The sequence below is a fragment of the Rhincodon typus genome, chromosome 8 (genome assembly GCF_021869965.1).
Source record: "Rhincodon typus isolate 14 chromosome 8, sRhiTyp1.1, whole genome shotgun sequence".
NCBI lineage: Eukaryota > Metazoa > Chordata > Chondrichthyes > Orectolobiformes > Rhincodontidae > Rhincodon > Rhincodon typus.
This window is the reverse complement of record NC_063339.1, coordinates 47,653,590-47,672,116: the sequence shown is the minus strand read 5'-3', so window position 1 is coordinate 47,672,116 and position 18,527 is coordinate 47,653,590. Positions and strand designations below refer to the sequence as shown.

The following is an 18,527-nucleotide window of genomic DNA, read 5'->3' as shown; positions in this document are numbered from 1 at the left end:
TCCCTCTCCCCTCTCCCCTCTCCCCTCTCCCCCTTCCCCTCTTCCCCTTATCAGCCTGCCAATTCCTTCTGTCACCCTTCCCCCCCGCAAAATCTCCCTAGCCCCATCATTCCTTCAAATCACTACTATCATTAAAATTATTGCAATCATAAAGAGCTATAACCTGTTAGTGTTGAAAATCTATGTACTGTCATCACAGATACTGTTTTATTTCACTGAAATGTACAAACTGGTTCACTATTTATTGTTTGTTTCTCTTTTCAGAAAAGCGACTGAAAATTGAAAAGTTTTGTTTCAATCATGAAACTATTCGAAATTTTGCACAAATAACAAAAGGAGTTGGTCAGCTGGTAAGGTGTTATCTGAATTTTCTATAAATTGAGATCATATTGAATATTTCAACTTGTCTTAGACGTTACTTTTTTGCAAGTTCAGCTCAGGCTCACCATTTCTGGTTGTGAGGACAATTATTAACTATTTAGCTGAGTCTCCAGGCTTACAATATGGTGATGGCCAAACCATTTATAAACTAATGCAAAGAAGTATAATGGGCTGGCCTACTTTTTTCTTGGAAATATTTGTACATCTGAGAGAACTCAGTGTACAAAATGATCAGAGGTATAGATAGAGTCGACAGCCAGAGACTTTTTCCTGGGTTGGAGGTAGCTATTACGAGGGGGCATAGTTTTAAAGTGAGTGGAGGTAGATATAGGGAAGACGTCAGAGGTAGGTTCTTTACTCAGAGAGTGGTAGGGGCGTGGAATGCCAGAGAGGGTAGTGGAGTCGGCCTCATTAGGGGCATTTAAGTGGCTATTAGATAGGCATAAGGATGATAGTATAAGGTAGGGGTGGAAGTTAGATAGACCTTAGGTTTAGGGTAAAAGTTAGGCACAACATCGTGGGCCGAAGGGCCTCTACTGTGCTGTCCTGTTCTATGTTCTATGTTCTAACTATGGAGCACAAAGATAATCTAGTCATTGAGGATACCCAACATCAATTTGTGTGATGCTATCACTGTGCGAATTGAGATTTCAAACAGAGATAGCAATTCAAAACTGGGCGCTGAGGGCCTCCAACAGCAGCAGAATTGTACTCCAACACAATCTGCAATCTTATGGCAACTCCACTCTGCTATTACCACCAGACCAAGGGGTGAACTCAGCTTTATGAAGAATGCAGATGGACATGCCAGGAGCAGCACCAGGCATATCTAAAAACGATGTGTCAATCTAGGGAAGTTAAAACTCAGGACTACTTGTATGCTGAACAGCAAGTGATCGATGGCGTTAAGCAATTCCTCAACCAATAGATCAGGTGTAAGTCCTACATCCTGCCATATCCAGTCGAATATGGTGGTGGACAATTAAACAACTCACTAAAGGAGGAGGCTCCACAAACATCCCCATCCTTAACAATATGGGAGCTCAGCACATGACTACAAAAGTTAAGACTGAAGCACTCACAACATCCTTCAGTGAGAAATGTAAGACGGATGATCCATCTTGGTCTCCTTTGCATATGGCCATCACCACAGATGACAATCTTCAATAAATTCTATTCATGCCACTGGATGTCAAGAAACAGCTGGAGGCACTGGATACTGCAAAGGCTAGGCACCCTGGCAATAGCCTTGAAGACTTGTGCTCCAAAACTTGCTACACCCCTATCCAAGCTGGTCTAGTACAGACTCAACACTGGGAGATACCCAAAAATGTGAAAAGTTCCCCAGTACATCCTGAACATACAAAACAGGACAAATACAACTCAGCCTATTAATGCCTGATTAGTCTATTGCTAATCACCAGTAAAAGTGACAGAGAGAGACATCAAGAGTAATACTAAGCAGCAATTGAGTAACAGCAACTCGCTCACTGATGTTTAGTTTGGGTTACACCAGATCCACCTAACTCTTTACCTCATTACAGCCATGGACAAAAGAGTTGAACTCCAGTGGTGAGGTAAGAGTGATTTTTTTGTTTCCTTGACATCAAGACCATGTTTGACAGAGTGTGGCATCAAGTGTTCCAGCAAAACAGGGGTTGATGACAAGTGGGGAAAACTTTCCTCTGGTTGGAATCATAATTAGCACAATTTTAGAAGGTTGTGGTTGTTGGAGGTCAGTTTTAGCACCAGGACATCACAGCTGGAGTTCTCGGGGTATATATTTGCTAATCTGTTCAGATGAGTTATGCCACACCTCTGGAGCAAGTGGGACTTCAACCTGGGCCTCCTAACTCATGGGAAGGGACACTATCATTGCACCACAAGACCCCTTAAATTCTCAGATATTTTCTAATCAACCTATTCAGAGATACTGTTAGATAACACTGAAGCAGGTGGGATTTTACCCAGGCCTCCTGGCCCATAGGTAGGGGCACTGCACTGTACCACAAGAGCAGGGTATTTTTAATCAGCCTGGTTAGAGACTTATTACACACCCCTGGAGTAGCTAAGACTTGAACCTGGGCCTCCTGGTTCACACAAGAGTTATACCTGAAACCTCTGACAAACCTGAAAGATCTGAAGGTGGATAAATCACTCAGACCAGATTTATTGCATCCCAGAGCTCTGAAGGAGATAGCTGAGGAGATTGTAGAGGCATTGGTGGTGATCATTTAGGAATCGCTGGAGTCAGGGAGGATCCCAGAGGAATGGAAAATGGCTAATGTCACACCTTCGTTTAAGAAGGAAAGGATGCTAGTTAGCCTGACCTCAGTCAGATTTGAGTCCACTATTAAGGAAGAGATTACAGAGTACATGGAAGTCCATGGTAAAATAGGACTGAGTTAGCACAGCTTCGTCAAGACGGGGGCCATGTCTGACAAATCTGTTTGAATTATCTTTGAGGAAGTAATTAGCAAGTTAGACAAAGAAGAGCCACTGGACCTGATCTATTTGGATTTCCAAAGGGCCTTTGACATGGTGCCACACAGGAGGTAGCTAATTAAGATAAGAGCCCATGGTGTTGGGGGGAGGGTGCTGGCATGGATGAAGGACTGGCTGACTGGTAGAGAGTGGGGATAAAGAGGTGTTTATTCAGGGTGGCACCCAGGCACTATTAGAGTTCCACATGGGTCAGTGTTGGGACCTAACTATTCATGTTATACATTAATGATCTGGATGAAGAAACTGAGGACATTGTTGCTAATTTTGCAGATGTTACAAAGCTGGAGGGGCATGTAGTGCTGAGAAAGCAGGGAGGCTGCAGAAGGACTTGGACATGCTAGGAGAGTGGGCAACAGGTAGCAGATGGAACACGATGTGGAAAACTGTGAGATTCTACACTTTGGTAGGAAAAATAGAGGTGTAGACTATTTTCTAAAAGGAGGAAGGCTTCAGAAACCTGAAGCATAAAGTGACTTGGGAATACTAGTTCCGAATTCTCTTTAGCTTAACATGTAGGTTCAGTTGGCATTTAGGAAGGTAAAGGCAATGTTACCATTCATTTCAAGAGGGCGAGAATAGAAGAACAGAGATGTACTGCTGAGGCTGTATAAGGATCTGGTCAAACCAGATTTAGAATACTGTGAGCAATTTTGGGCCCTGTGCTGGTACTGGACAGAATCCAGAGGAGGTTTATAAGCATGATCCTGGGGATGATGAGCTTGTCATATGAGGAGTGGTTGAGGACTCTGGGTCTGTTCTCGATGGAGTTCAAAAAGAGAAGGGGGGTTTTCAATGGAACTTACATAATACTGAGAGGCCTGGATAGAGTGGTTGTGGAGAAGATCTTTCCACTGGTAGGAGAGGCTAGGACCCAGGGACACAGCCTCAAAGTGAAGGGCTGACTGTTTAGAACTGAGATGAGAAATTTCTTCAGCCAAAGGGTGGTGAATCTGTGAAACTCATTGCCACAGAAGTCTATGGAGGCCAAGTCATTGGGAGTATTTAAGACAGAGATGGATAGGTTCTTGATTAGTAAGGGAATGAAGGGTTATGGGAGAAGACAGGAAAACGAGGTCCAGAAATGTATCAATCACGATCAAGTGGCAGAGCTGACTCAACTGGCCCCTATATTATTGTCTGTGGTTGTCTTTTTGAAGATGTTTTCAAACCAACCTACTCAGTAGTTCTTCCCTGCCTCTGGAGCAGAAAGGCCTTGAACGCATGCCTCCTGGTCTAGAGGTAGGGATACTTACCGCTGTACCGCAACAGCCCTCTGAACAAATTACACATTGTCAGCGGCATTGCTTAATCTCAACCCTTTTTGACACTCATCTCCTGTCCTGAGGTTTCAGCAGCCCCTGATTATGACACTGTGACTATTTGAGTTTTGGTATCTTTAAACAATCTGTTCAGAGATATTGTTACACACTCCTGGGGCTGGTGGGACTTGAACCTGAGTCTCCTGGTTCAAAGGTAGGGCTACTAGCACTGCACCACAAGAGGCCTTAAGTTCTCAAGGTAGATATTTTCTAATCAACCTATTCAGAGTTGCTATAACACATCTCTGAAGCAATGGTGTCTTGAACCCAAGCCTCCTAATTCAGTGATAGGGACACTACCACTACACCATACGGGACCTGACATTCTCAGTATTTGTTTTAAACAATTTCCTAATCACCCATTCAGAGATATTATGACACACCTCTGGAGTAAGTGGGACTTTAACCTGGGCCTCCTGACTCAGAGATAGGGACACTATCACTATGCCAGAAGAGCCCTTAAATTCTCAGAGTAATGTCCTAGGCCGAACCATCTACAGCTGCTTCCCTCTATCGTAGCTCTCTCCCTATCAACACCGTTGGTGTTCTCACCACAAATGGATTCAAGTGGTTCAAATAGACAGCTCACCACACCTTCTCCAGGGCAGTTAGGGACAGGCAGTAAACACTGACACAGCCACTGAACCCCACAACCCCAAAGAATAAAAGTACATGTAAGTCAGCACCTTTCTGAGGCGAGGAGTTAAGTGGCAAGAGAATGATCCTGCTCAGTGAATACTTTATTTTGGATGTAAATAAAGACAAAGCAATTCCACAAAATAGAGTTGACATTTTATTTTAGCCTTAATTAAGCTTACAGCTTTTATCATTACAACCCTGAGAGATCTGGGACGACAATTTCATAAAAGGTATATAAGCACTTCTTTCTACTACCTTTTTCCCTGTTTTCAGCATGCTTTATTGTTAAAATTTTGTTTTTGGAGATTAAAAGTGCAATCTAATGATACCTTTATCATAGAGTCCATATTAAATATTTGGAATTCACTTTAATATTAATATTCCTGAAATTCATGATCCACCATGTCTATTAACCAGGCACATTCAAACATTTGGAAACCAAAAGAAAAACCCTCACCTGAGCATTGATACAAAACTTGTAAAAACAGGTGACACCTCAATTTGACTATATTTTCCATGAATATGCCATCTGTTAGTTAAAACTTTATATTCCCACTCCAATTGCATCCGGTATTTTTCGATATGGGTCAGTCATTACCTCCTAAACAGTGTTGAAGCAAGATAGCAGAAATGATCTATTCTGTGGTGTTATACAGAGTTTTCATGAATGCTACTCTGATTCCACAGTGTACATATTCACAAAGATGGTAGCAGCTGTGGCAGCAATATCAGAGGGCAGTATTCATATGCTGAGGTTGTTGAACTAGTGTTGAGTCCTGAAGGTTGTTAAATTACTAAAGCAAAAATGAGACGCTGTACCTCCAGCTTATGTTGGACATCACTGAAGCACTGCAGAAATGTTAGCATGAGGTGGTACGTTGCAATGGCAAGCAACCAGAAAGTCAGGGTTACATTTACTGTCACAGCAGAGGAGTTCTACAAAATAGTCACCCAGTCTGCATTTGGTCTTACCAGCATATAGGGGACTGCATTATATGCAGTGAATCCTGTGGACTCGCTTGGAAGAAGTACCACTGCTTCACCTGGAACGTGAGTTACAGTGCGTAGAGAAGAAGTGAAAGGGCAAGTGTTAAAATCTTCTGCGATTGCAGAGGAAGGTGCCGTGGTGGGTTGAGCATGTGCTAGGAGTAATGGAGGAGTGGACCAGGTTATAACAGTCCCTGAACACTGACAAAGAAGCCGAGATGAGGATGTGTTTGGTGGTATCTTGCAGGAGGTGGCAGTATTGGCAGAGGATAATCGTTTAAATGTGAAGCCTAGTTGAAAGAAAAGCAAAGACAAGGGGAATCCTATCTTTGTTCTCGGAAGGAGGGGAAGGGGTGAGGGAAGAAATGGAGTAAATGCATCGGATATGGCTGTGGGCTCCGTCAACCACAGTGAGGGAAATTTTTTGTTGATGATAAAGGAGGACATGTAAGAATTGAGGTGGAGTAACTAGGAGAATGGAATCTTTACCAGAAGTAGAACATGAGAAAGTGTAATCAAGGTAACCTTAGAGTCGGTGGGTTTGTACATTAGAGGATAGTCTATCCCCAGAAATGAAAACAGAAAAGTCAAGAGAGAGAAGGGAAATTTCAGAGGTGGACCATGTGAAGGCAAGAAAAGGATGGAAATTGAGGCAAAATAGATTACTTTCTCCAGTTCCGGACAAGAGCAAGAAGCAGCACCAATTATGTCATTGATTTATCAGAGAAAGAGCTGAGAGAGGTGACCAGGATGTTCCGCATCCTCCACAAAGAGGCAGGCATATTGAGGACCCATGTGAATACCTATAGCCACACATTTGACAATTATGGAAAGTAAGATGAATTCAAGGTAGAATTGTTCAAAGTGAGAATAAGCTCATTCAGGCAAAGCAGGATGGTGGTGGGTGGGAACAGAGTGCCTTCAGACCATTCTGATGGGGAATGAACATGTAGAGGCATTGCGCATCCATGTTGACGAGAAGGCAGCTATGGCCAGGGACCTGGAGATTGTGGACCCAATGAAAAGCATCAGAAAATAGTGAATGAAAGTGGGAAGAGAGTGCACGAGGGGATAAAAAAATTAGTCAAGATAGAAAGAAATACATTCAACTGGGCAGGAAGAGGATGAAATGAGGGTCTGTCTGCTCCTGTCCTGTTTGTGGATTTTGGGAAGGAAGTAGAAGCGGGCTTTCTAATGTTGGGGAATTGAGATAACTCCAGAGGACATGAGGTCAATGACTGTCTTAGGAACAACAGCTTGCTGTTCAGTGATGGTCCATAGGATGAATGTCCTCACCCGTAATATGGGCAATTTTTGAGATATCACTATTTATTTCCCTAGGTTCTCTGGCGTCCATATCCTTCTTCACAGTCATGGATTGATTGGAGCGGAAGTTAGAGGCAATGAGGAATTTACAGGAACCAGGGGTGTGATGGGTGTCAGTTTCAGGAAGGTGGGAAAAACCACAGATATGGTCAGATAGATGGGTTACCTCCAGGAAAGGTAGGAGAGGTAGACAGGTTGTGCAGGATTCTCCTGTGGCTATAACCATCTCAATCAAGTATGCTATTTTGGAAAATGTCAGGGGTTGCGGACTCTCAGGAGAATGGAACACTGACAGCCAGGCTACTGGTACCAAGACTGGCTCTACTGTAATGAGGAGTATGTCAAGTTCCAGACAATCAGTGGTGATAGGGGATTCTGAGGTCAGGGGCACATATAGATGTTTCTGCGACCGACAGTGGGACATCAGATTGGTCTGTTGCCTCCCTGGTGCCAGGGTCAATGATGCCCCAGGGACGGTGCAGAATATTCTCAAAGTGAAGAGTGACCAGCAGGAGGTCGTTGTACGTTTTGGTACCAACAATATAGGAAGAAAAAGGGACGGGGTTCTGAAGATAGAATATAAAAAATTAGGCGGAAGGTTAAAAAGTAGTAGGGTAGTAATATCTAGATTACTCCTGGTGCCACATGCTGGTGAGATTAGGAATTGAGGTTAGAGTTGATGTGGGTGGCTGGGAAGCTGGTGCAGGGAGCAGGAATTTGCATTTTTGGATCATAGGAAGCTCTTCTGGGGTAGAAGTGATCTGTATAAGAAGGACTGGTTGCACCTGAATTGGAAGGGGACCAATATCCTGATGGAAAAATTTGCTACTGCTCCTCAGGAGGCTTTAAACTAGTAAGAGAGGGGACCCAAAGAGAGCAATCTAAGTGCAGTTGAAAAGAGAAACAAGTCAAATAGTCAAGGTAGGCAAGAGCAAGGCAGAGAATGAGGTAAGACTGATAAATTAAACTGAATTTATTTCATTGCAAGAGGCCTGACAGGTAAGACAGATGAATTCAGGGCATGGTTGGGAATGTGGGACTGGGATATCATAGCTATTACAGAAATGTGGCTCAGGGAAGGACAAGACTGGCAGTTTAATGTTCTAAGGTATAGATGCCATAGGAAGGATAGAAAGGGGAGCAAGAGAGGAAGGAAAGTTTTTAGTTGGCGATAACATTACAGCTGTATTTCTGGGAGTATGTCCAATGAAGTTATTTGGGTGGAACTGAGAAATAAGAAAGGGATGATCACCTTATTGGGATTGTACTATAGGCCCCCAATAGTCAGTGGGAAATTGAGAAGCAAGTTTGTAAGGAGATCTCAGTTATCTGTGAGAATAATAGGGTTGTAATGGTAGGGAATTGTAATTTTCTGAACGTAGACTCAGACTGCCATGGTATTAAGGGCTTGGATGGAGATGAATTTAAGCGTGTACAGGAATTTTTTTTTATTCAACATGTGGATGTACCTACTAGAGAAGAAGCAAAACTTGACTTTTTCTTGGGAAATAAGTCAGGGCAAGAGACTGAGGTGTCAGTGAGGAAGCATTTTGGGGCCAGTGATAATTCTGAGTTTTAAAATAGTTCTAGAAAAGGATAAACCTGATCTAAAAGTTAAAGTTCTAAATTGGAGTAAGGCCAATGTTATTAGGTAAGAACTTTAAAACGTTGATTGGGAGAGGCTACTCGCAGGTAATGGGATGGTTGGAAAGCGGGAGACCTTCAAAAGTGAGACAACAAGAGTCCAGAGGCAGTATGTTCCTGTTAGTTTGAAGGGCAGGGCTGGTGGATGATTAGAGAAATTAAGGTTCTGGTCAAGATAAAGAATGAGGCATATGGCAGGGACAGACAGCTGGGATCAAGTAAATCCCTCTAGGAATATGAGGATGGTAGGAGTATACTCGAGACAAAATCAGGAGGGCAAAGAGATTCTACAACTGCATTAAGAGCAAAAGAGTAATGAGGGAGATAATAAGACCCCTTACAATTCAACAAGGCTGTCACCTTGGAACCACAGGAGATGGGTGAGATATGAAACAAGTATTTCAAGGATGACATGATGGTTTACAGTATTTTCCCAAATTATCTTTAAAGTGTAGTTTCACTTGCAATGTAGGAGCTGTGACAGTCAGTTGTGTATACTGTATCATAAAAGTTTGCATGTCGAGGTCACTGCACCGCGCTGGAATTTCCATCAATTAAAATTGATAGGCAGAAGATCCTGCAGAGCCTACTCACCTACATGATATTCATTCCTGATGCAGAATGCTCTGTATTTGGAACTGATTTTGTAATCTCACAAATATAATAGAATCATAGAATCCCTACAATCAGGAAGCAAGCCCTTCAGCCTATCAAGTCCACACCAAAGAGCATCCACCCAGACCCACCCCCCCACCCTATCCCTGTAATCCTGCATTTTCCCATGGCTAATCCACCTAGCCTGCACATCCCTGGACACTATGAGCAACTTCGCATTGCAAATCTACCTAACCTGTACAATTTTGGAGGAAACCAGAGCATCCAGAGGAAATCCATGCAGACATGGGGAGAATGTGCAAACTCCACACAGTTGCCTGAGGCTGGAATCGAACCTGGTTCCCTGTGCAGCAATGCTAGCCACTGAACCACCGTGCTGCCCTAGTCTCACATGTAATTCCATAGTGATAGCAGTATGTTATTTTGTGTTAATATGAAGCAAAGACTTCTTCAATTTTATGCAAGACCTCTCAGCATAGGGTAATTTACATAAATGATTTGGATCAGAATATAGAAGGCATGGTTAGTAAGTTTGCGGATGACACCAAAATTGGTGGCATAGTAGACAGTGCCACTGTTTTCTAAGATTACAACAGGATCTTGATCAAATGGGTCAATGGGCTGAAAAATGGCAGATGGAGTTCAATCTGGATAAATGCGAGGTATTGCACTTTGGTACAGCAAACAAGGGTAGGGCTTATACAGTTAATGGTAGGGTCTTGGGTAGTGTTGTAGAACAGAAGAACCTATGGGTGCAGGCACATGATTCTTTGAAGTTTGCGTCACATATAGACAGCGTGGTTAAAATAGGGTTTAGCACGCTTGCCTTCATTGCTCAGTCCTTCGAGTGTCGAAGTTGGGAAGTCATGTTGCGTTTGTACAGAACATTGGTGAGGCCTCTTCTGGAATACTGTGTCCAGTTCTGATTGCCCAGTTATAGGAAGATTATTGTCAAGCTGGAGAGAGTTCAGAAGAGATTTACCAGGATGTTGCTGGGTGTGGAAGGTTTGAATTATAAAGAAAGGCTGGAGAGGCTAGGACTTTTTTTTCACTGGAGCATAGGAGGTTGAGAGATGACCTTATAGCAGTTTATAACAGAATGAGATGTATAGACAGAGTTAATGGTTAGTTGTCTTTTCCCTACCATGGTGGATTTCAAGACTAGGGGGCCCATTTTTAAGGTGAGAGGAGAGAGATTTAAAAAAGACATGAGGCAAATTTTTTACACAGAGGGTAGTTCACATGTGGAATGAACTTCCTGAGAAAGTGGTGGATGCAGGAACAATTACAACATTTAAAGGACATTTAAATAGATATATGAATAGGAAAGGTTTGGAGGGATATGGGCCAGGAGCAGGCAGTTGGGACTAGTTTAGTTTGGGATTATGTTTGGCATGGACTGGTTGGACCAAAGGGTCTGTTTCAATGCTGTATGACACTTTGACTCTATAAGATGACTGATGTTCAGGTATGGCCCTCAGGTTTAGCTGACATTTCATTCTGGAACTGTACTAATCCATACAGTATCCCGTGAGGTGCCTGGCCTCCATTCCCAAATTCCAAATACCTGTGTATAAAAGCTCTGCACCTGAAATGCAGGCTCATGACATCTAAGCTCATACTGACATTGCCTTAGGTGGAAACATCTTTAATTGCCTCTTACTGTGTAGGACACAACATCCAGAACAGAAAACTAACTCTACATGGAAAAGTAGTATATTTTATTTGGTTTAAAATATGAAACAATGATGTGCACTGTAACTTTAAACTCTACCATTACAAGCTTTATTCAAATATTAAAATATATAATTGGTGTACGGTGACATTTTTTAGGAAGAAGTTAGAAGGAACATTCGTGAAGCACTGGAAGTGGAAACGATTGAAGCCAGTAACCTGCGTCACAAATTGAATAATCTTCCTAATAATCTAAAACAGCAAATGACAGGTAAGGTGATGTGATGCTGCTTTGATATATTATTTATGTGACGTTTAGCACAACATAAATATTTTAGGAAGTAATTGGTAATAATTCATCGAATTTGCAAATGCGAAAGCTACCGATGGACGTGGAGCTGTATCTCAACTTTAATAATAAAACTCATGGTATTAAACTTTAAACAATGCGGATGCTGGAATTCTGACATGTAAGCAACAAATGCTGGAAGTATGCAGCAGATCAGCAGCATATATTGAAAAAGATTCAGCGTTAATGGGCAGAAATATACTGTAGTGATTCTGACATTGGGGCCCTTCCTGCAGAGTTAATGCGTCAAGTTCAGGAAAGAGTCACTGGATTTGAAACATTAACTCTGCTTTCTCCCCACAGATGCTGCCAGACCTACTGAGTTTCTCCAGCAATTTTTGTTTTGCTTCAGATCACCAGCATTCACAGTTCTTTGTTTTATTTTAGGTAAAAAATTATATATAGATCATTTAGACTGAGTGGAATGACTTTTGAAAGACATTGCAAGTTTCAACATAATTTGCTAGGGAATAGTGAGCCTGCTGGAGAGTGGGGCATTACAGAGGAACCATTCCTTTAATTAATTAACTAATCCTGTAACTTATATGCAAGAAATGCAAAGGTTGATATTAGATGTAACTTGATTGCATTGGTTAAAGCAAAGTTGCCTTTTTTTTCGCCAAGTGTATTACTTGTCTGTTAAGAAAGAGTCATTGAAGCATGGAACACCGAATTGGAGCCTTCGGTCCGACCAGTCCATGCCAACCGTAATCCCAAAATAAACTGGTCCCACCTGCCTGCACTCAGCCCATATCCCTCCAAACATTTCTTATTCATGTATTTATCTAAAAGTCTTTTAAACATTGTAACTGTACCTGCATTCACCACTTCCTCTGGAAGTTCATTCTACACACGAACCACCTTCTATGTAAAAAAAAGTATCTTTTTTAAACTTTTCTCCTCTCACCTTAAAAATATGTCCCCTAATCTTGAAATCCCCCACCCTAGTGAAAAGACATCTGCTGCTCACCTTATCTATACTCCTCATGATTTTCTAAACTTATATAAGGTCACCCTTCAACCTCCTACGGTCCAGTGAAAAAAGTTCCATCTATTCCAGCCTCTCATTATAACTCAAACTCTCCATTCCCAGTAACATCCTGGTAAATCTTTTCTGAACCCTCTCCAGCTTAATAGTTTAAACTATGGTAATTCTACTTTGTTTGGTAAATGTCTTAAAATGTGAAGTCTTCTCTTTTGGTCATTTCCATTGGTGGTTGGGAAATTTATCTCTCTCAAAATGTTATTGATATTGATATTTTACAGAGATTTTAACAGATAATTTAATTGATGTAAGGAGTATCAATGCAAGGCAAGAGGAAATGGTAATGAACTGAAAATTCAGTGCCAGTGTTGTTAACTGAACTGAGGTGTACCCTCACATAGAGGATGCTATGCTGTGAGCAGCAAATACATTAGTAGATTAAATTGAATGAAATACAAATAAATCCTTTTCTATTGGAAGGAGTGTTTAGGATCCCAGTTGATGGAAAGGGAGGAGGTAAATGAGCTAGTATTGTATCTCTTGAACCCTTGTTTTGGAGAGATCATATTGGAGTGATAGAAGAGTGGACTAGGATATTGCAGAGAGAATGTTTTCTCTGGAATTCAATAAAGAAATGAGTTGATGCATTTGGAGTTGACATCTTACTGGAGATGGTGAATGATGATCCATTGAATGCAATACATGCTGAATGAAGTACATTCTTGAAAGTATTTCAGTGGAAGATTGTCTTGAAGAAAAGATGTAATGGAGATCAAGAAGTTAGAGAAATGGAGTGTAATTTTTACAGGCAACAGAATTTAACTATGTAAAAATCGAAAGAACTGCAGATGTTGTAAATAGAAACAAGAAGAGAAATTACTAGGAAAGCTCAGCTGATCTGGCAGCACGTGTGGAGAGAAAGCAGAGTTAACGTTTCGGGTCTAGTGAATATGCTTTCTCCCCACAGATGCTGCCAGACCTGCTGAACTTTCCCAGAAATTTCTATTTTTGTGTGGGTGAGGTGTAATTTCTTCACCCAGAGAGAGGTGAACCTGTGGAATTTGTTACCATTGAAAGCAGTCAAGACTGAAATATAATATAATGTGGATAAATATAACATTATCCACTTTGGTAGCAAAAGCAGGAAGGCAAATTATTACCTGACTGACGGTAGATTGGGAAAGGTGTAATGAGACCTGGGTGTCCTTGTACATCAGTCGCTGAAAGCAAGAATGCAGGAGTAGCAGTCAGGGAAGAAGGAAAATGGCGTGTTGGCCTTCATAACAAGAAGATTTGAGTGCAGGAGCTGGGATGTCTTGCTGCACCGCCTTAGTGAAACCACATCTCGAATATTGTGTGCACTTTTGGCCTCCTTATCTGAGGAAGGACACTCTTGCTATGAAGGGAGCGCAATAAAGGTTTACCAGACTGATTCCCGGGATGGTAAGATTGACATATGAAAAGAGACTGGATCAGTTAGGACTACATTTACTGGAGTCTAGAATGAAGTGGGGGGAGGGGTTCTCGTAGAAATATAAAATTCTAATAAGACTAGACAGGGTACACACAGGAAGGATGACCGGGGATTCCAAAAACATGGGTCACGCTCTAAGAATACAGGGTAGATCACTCAGCACTGATATGCGGAGAAATTTCTTTTCCCAGAGTGTGGACAGCCTGTGGAATTCATTGTCACCAAAAGCAGTGGAGGCCAGAACTTTGTCTGTTTTCAAGAAGCAGTTAGATGTAGTTCTCAGGGCTGTACAGATCAAAGGGTATGGGGAGAAATGGGAACAATGCACTTAGTTGGATGATCAGCTGTGATCATATTAAATACAGCATCAAGCTCATAGACCAGAATGCTCTATTCCTGGTGTTATTTTCTGTGTTTCTATAATGTATACAACTTCATCACTGTAAATATATATGTTTACCGATAATTGCTTTAACCATTTTGAAAGTTACGTTAACACAATGTAGGCTGTCCCTCGTTTCAAGAATGGTGCCTACTCAGTGGATTTTCATATGATTGAACAGGCCAATTCATGACTCTCCAATCTTTGGAGGCATGGGATTCAGAGTTTACTTCCCTTGGTTTCTTTCAGTGGCTCCCCTCTACAATTAAAGGCTTAAGATTTGAGTGCCTGTAAAGGATATTGCTCGGAAACATTTTGATTTTTTGTTTTTGCTGTCCATGATAAGAGCTTTCTAAATTGTCTTATAAATAATATAGCTTTATTTCTTGTGTTCATTTGTTAAAAGTGACTACCATGAGAACCAAATTGTGAAAATAAAAGATTTATAATCAATCAAATCAGGTTTCGTTCTGAGATCTGACTTGTCCAGTGTCCATCACAGAGAGGTTAGAAACAGGTTCCTTTTGGCGACTTTCTACACATTCACCAGATTTGACTATTTCTATCACTGTGTCTCCCTAAGGTGTACAACAAACATGTAGTTCGGTAACTTTTCTTTGCTAACTGAACTTTAAAAAAGCCCTGTCTGTGTAAACTGTTAAAATAGTTTTTAAGCTTTCTTTCCAGCTCTGGAAACCTGGACTGCCTCAAACTATGCTTTTTTTTCCTGGTATGACACTGTTCTTCTCAGCTGAATCTTGCTTGTGATCTTGAGTCCATATTTCTGTGTCATTTGTGTCATAAGGTGTGTTATGTATGTACAGAGTTTGGGTTTTAAGCTAGTGGCTTGTGGATTTTTATCTGGGTATTAGGGAGTTTAACAATTAACTTGTAAGGTTTTCTGGAGTCATGATTTTAAACCAGTACATGTCAGAGAGTAGCTGACTGGAAGTCCTCCTTTAGCAATAATGTAAGTTTGTGTTGTGAATGTTCACCATCAGAGAGAGCAGCATTGAAAGGCATTAGCTTGCTCATAGTTTAAAAGAGTCAAGATTTTTTTTGTTTATAAAAAAACACAGATTGTAAAGTTTTATTTCGGTTCACAGAAGGCCTGGCTGGGGTTAGACATAAACGCAGTTTCTGCTTTAGAAGTATTTTGGAATATTTAGGAAATAGGTTACAAAAGTATAAGGGATTTGGTTTGAAAATTCTACACCAAAGTATTTGGTTAGAACCTGAAAGGATTATTTAGCTGTGAAAACTTATTCACACAACTGAACTTATTCAAGAAAAAGGCTATCCAAGCGCCCTAGACAGACAATTGAAATAAACAATTAAGTTAAACCTGCAGATGTGATAGAGAAGGTAACTCCCTCTGGTATTTCAACACTGTAAAGTGATGGTGTTGGGATAGATGGGATTTTATTCTGCAGTGTGTTTTGAAATCGTTCAAATTGTGTAATACGAAAACAGCTTTGTTCGTTCTACTTTATCTCAGTTTCTTTCGCACAATAAACTTCTGTTCTAATTGTGAAAAACTAAATCTGAAACTTTACATAATTATGTTTCAGTGACAGACCAACATGTTAAATAATAACAAAAATATCAAGTCAGATCTCAGCCTGGAATCTGATTTGTCCAGTAGCAACATCAGCTGGGATCATAACAAGTAGAAGTTAAACTTTGTAAGCATTTCCTCAGTTAACTCTCCAAGTTGTTTATTTAGTCATTTAGCTTAATTCACGTGCTTTCTTGAAAATTATGTCTGTACTCACTGTTCAAATCTGCCTTTCTGACCTGTTAAGACAGACAAATCACATTCACAGGACAAAAACCAATAACTCATTTACCTCTAAATCTAAATTCCCATATATGCTACAAAATACAAACAAAATATATGCTCCAAGTGACCAGGAAGAAGTGAGACAACTTACTGAAGCACAGAAAAGTGCATGTCAACACTTAAAATGTTAAATCACTATTTGAGCTTTTGAAAGAACTCATTGTACATGTACAGGACCCAACGATGAAAATGTAGAGCCAAATTGCTGCTGAACCTGAGACCCCAAAGTAATATATAATCGAGACCAAACTTAGTCTATATTCAACCTACACTTAAGCTGGCAAACCAGAAGAAACTATTAACAACGATGTTGGAAACATCACTGTTGAGCAAGGCACAATTAGCATCAGCAAGCAGGACTCCCACAACAACAGGGGCAACATACAAAATATTGTATTCACGACTATCAACAATGAATGGCAGATTTTCAAGATGGAGGCACAACAACTGATCACCTAAACCATACTGTGAATAATATTTTTAGAGAAGAATACATGCATGAAAGTGTTCAATTTATTTCCCAAAATTGTTAACTGATGAAGTTTTTAGTGTAGAAAAGTTAATGTTGCAAAGTTGGGTAGAGTACTTGTAGATTGGGAGACAGGAAGTTAGAATTTGGTGTTTGTAAAATGCTTGGGCGGGGGGAGCATTGTGTGGTCCATTTAAAAGATGGTGTGTTTTTTCTACACTTAGAGATTTAAAAAGAATGTCTGTGAGCAGTAAATTGAAAGTTTGCAAATACACAGAGAGCACCTGAATTGAAACATTTGTATCAAAAGGCTGTAAAGTTAGCAGGCCAAGCAGCAGTTTTTACCAGAGCAACAAGTTTTTGAATTTAGCCAATCAATTTGAACCAATCCTTTAGATACTAAAAAACAATTAAATTTAAAACTGATGGCTTTGACAACATAGGACCAAATCTATTGTAAGAAATTGATATGTCACCAAGGGTATAAAAGAAGGGGCAGTTGGGCAAAGACTGGAGAGCTAACTGCCTTTGGCCAGAGTTAACAACCCTCCGCTCTTGAGAGAGAATCGCTCTCAAAGACTCCTCTAAGCCTTAGAGAAAGCACCATCTAAAGAACAAAAGTACCCATAGCATGACTAATGAATATTCCTGACAGAAGATTCAACGGAGAAGGCACAGGCCATGCTGGAAGACACATAACCTGGCTGTGATTTTGAGAGACTAAATTCTATTTTTATATATACATATATGTGGGACTCGTATTTATTGGAACAGTATTCCATTAGAATCTTGTCTTTATTCAGGAATAGTTAGTAGTTGGAAGAGGTTTATTCAGTTTGTTAATAGTTTAGTTAATTTGTCCGCTGTTAGAGTTGATAAATAAATTGTTACCTGTTGATTTTAAAGTGAGCATCAGGGAATTTTTTTATTTAACCACTAGACGTTGCTGAAAGGCGGGTTACACCACTTTTAACACTCCTTTTACAGATTATAAGGTGAGGTTATTTTTGAGTGTTTCAGTTTTAGTTCTCAGAAGAGGGTCAACCTCCGCTTTACAACAGATTGGCAGTTCGTGCCCTTGATTTGAATGGATCTAAATGGATTTGGATGGATCTGAATTGACTGGGATGTTTCTGGACAGATTTGAACAGATTTAGTGGTACGAAAGGTCCCAGCAAATTTAAACAGCCTTGCGGATTAGTGACCTAGATCTTTAAATAAAACTTAAGTGAGAAGCGGAAAATCTGTTTAATTTTGGTTGCTTGTTGTTGGTTAAATCAAAAGTGGGTAAATGGCTCTTAACATTGCTAAAGAGGTTTTGAGGGACGAAGAGGCTCCTCAAATTTGCCAAGAAAGTTCAAAATGACGGAGAAAGGGGACAGGCTAAAGTTAAAAGTTGGGTTTAACTAGGGATAATAAGAAAGTTGAAATTGTGACCGAGTTAGTTAAGCATTTAGGTTCAGAGAAACAGTCAAGTGCAATGGAGTTAGAAGAAAATTAAGTTGTAAATGAGACAACTGGAGTTAGAAGAGAAAGGAAGGGAAATAAGAGCCAAGGCAGAAGAGAAAGAAAGGGAAAGAAGGATCCTAGCTGAACAGAAAGAAAAGGAAAGAATTGCTCTAGCAGACGAAAAAGAAAGGGAACAAATCGCTCTGGCAGAAGAAAAAGAAAAAGAGACTTTGAACAGTTCCTACTATTTTTGAACTTTAGAAGTTGACAATTAGACAGGAATGTTGACTTAGCAGGATTGGAGATGAAGGTAGAAGGTAGGCTTAGTGAGGAGGATGTTGATGATGAGCAAACCAATTGTAGCCAAAGGCCTGGTGGGGATATAGGCAAATACATCAAAATCTTATCAAAATTTGATGAAGAAGATGTAAAAGCCTTTTTCATTTTCTTTGAGAAATTGGCTAAACAAATGAACTGGCCAGAGAC

At 40.6% G+C, this 18,527-nt stretch overlaps 1 protein-coding gene across 1 annotated transcript in view; it reads left to right on the top strand.

The window, feature by feature from the left end:
- Positions 1-18,527, top strand: part of ccdc175 (coiled-coil domain containing 175) — a 76,328-nt gene that overhangs the window by 1,837 nt on the left and 55,964 nt on the right. Inside the window, exons 2-3 of the mRNA XM_048600120.1 lie at positions 265-350; positions 11,250-11,361. Coding sequence (XP_048456077.1) covers positions 265-350; positions 11,250-11,361 — 198 coding nt within the window. The remainder of the gene's footprint in view (positions 1-264; positions 351-11,249; positions 11,362-18,527) is intronic.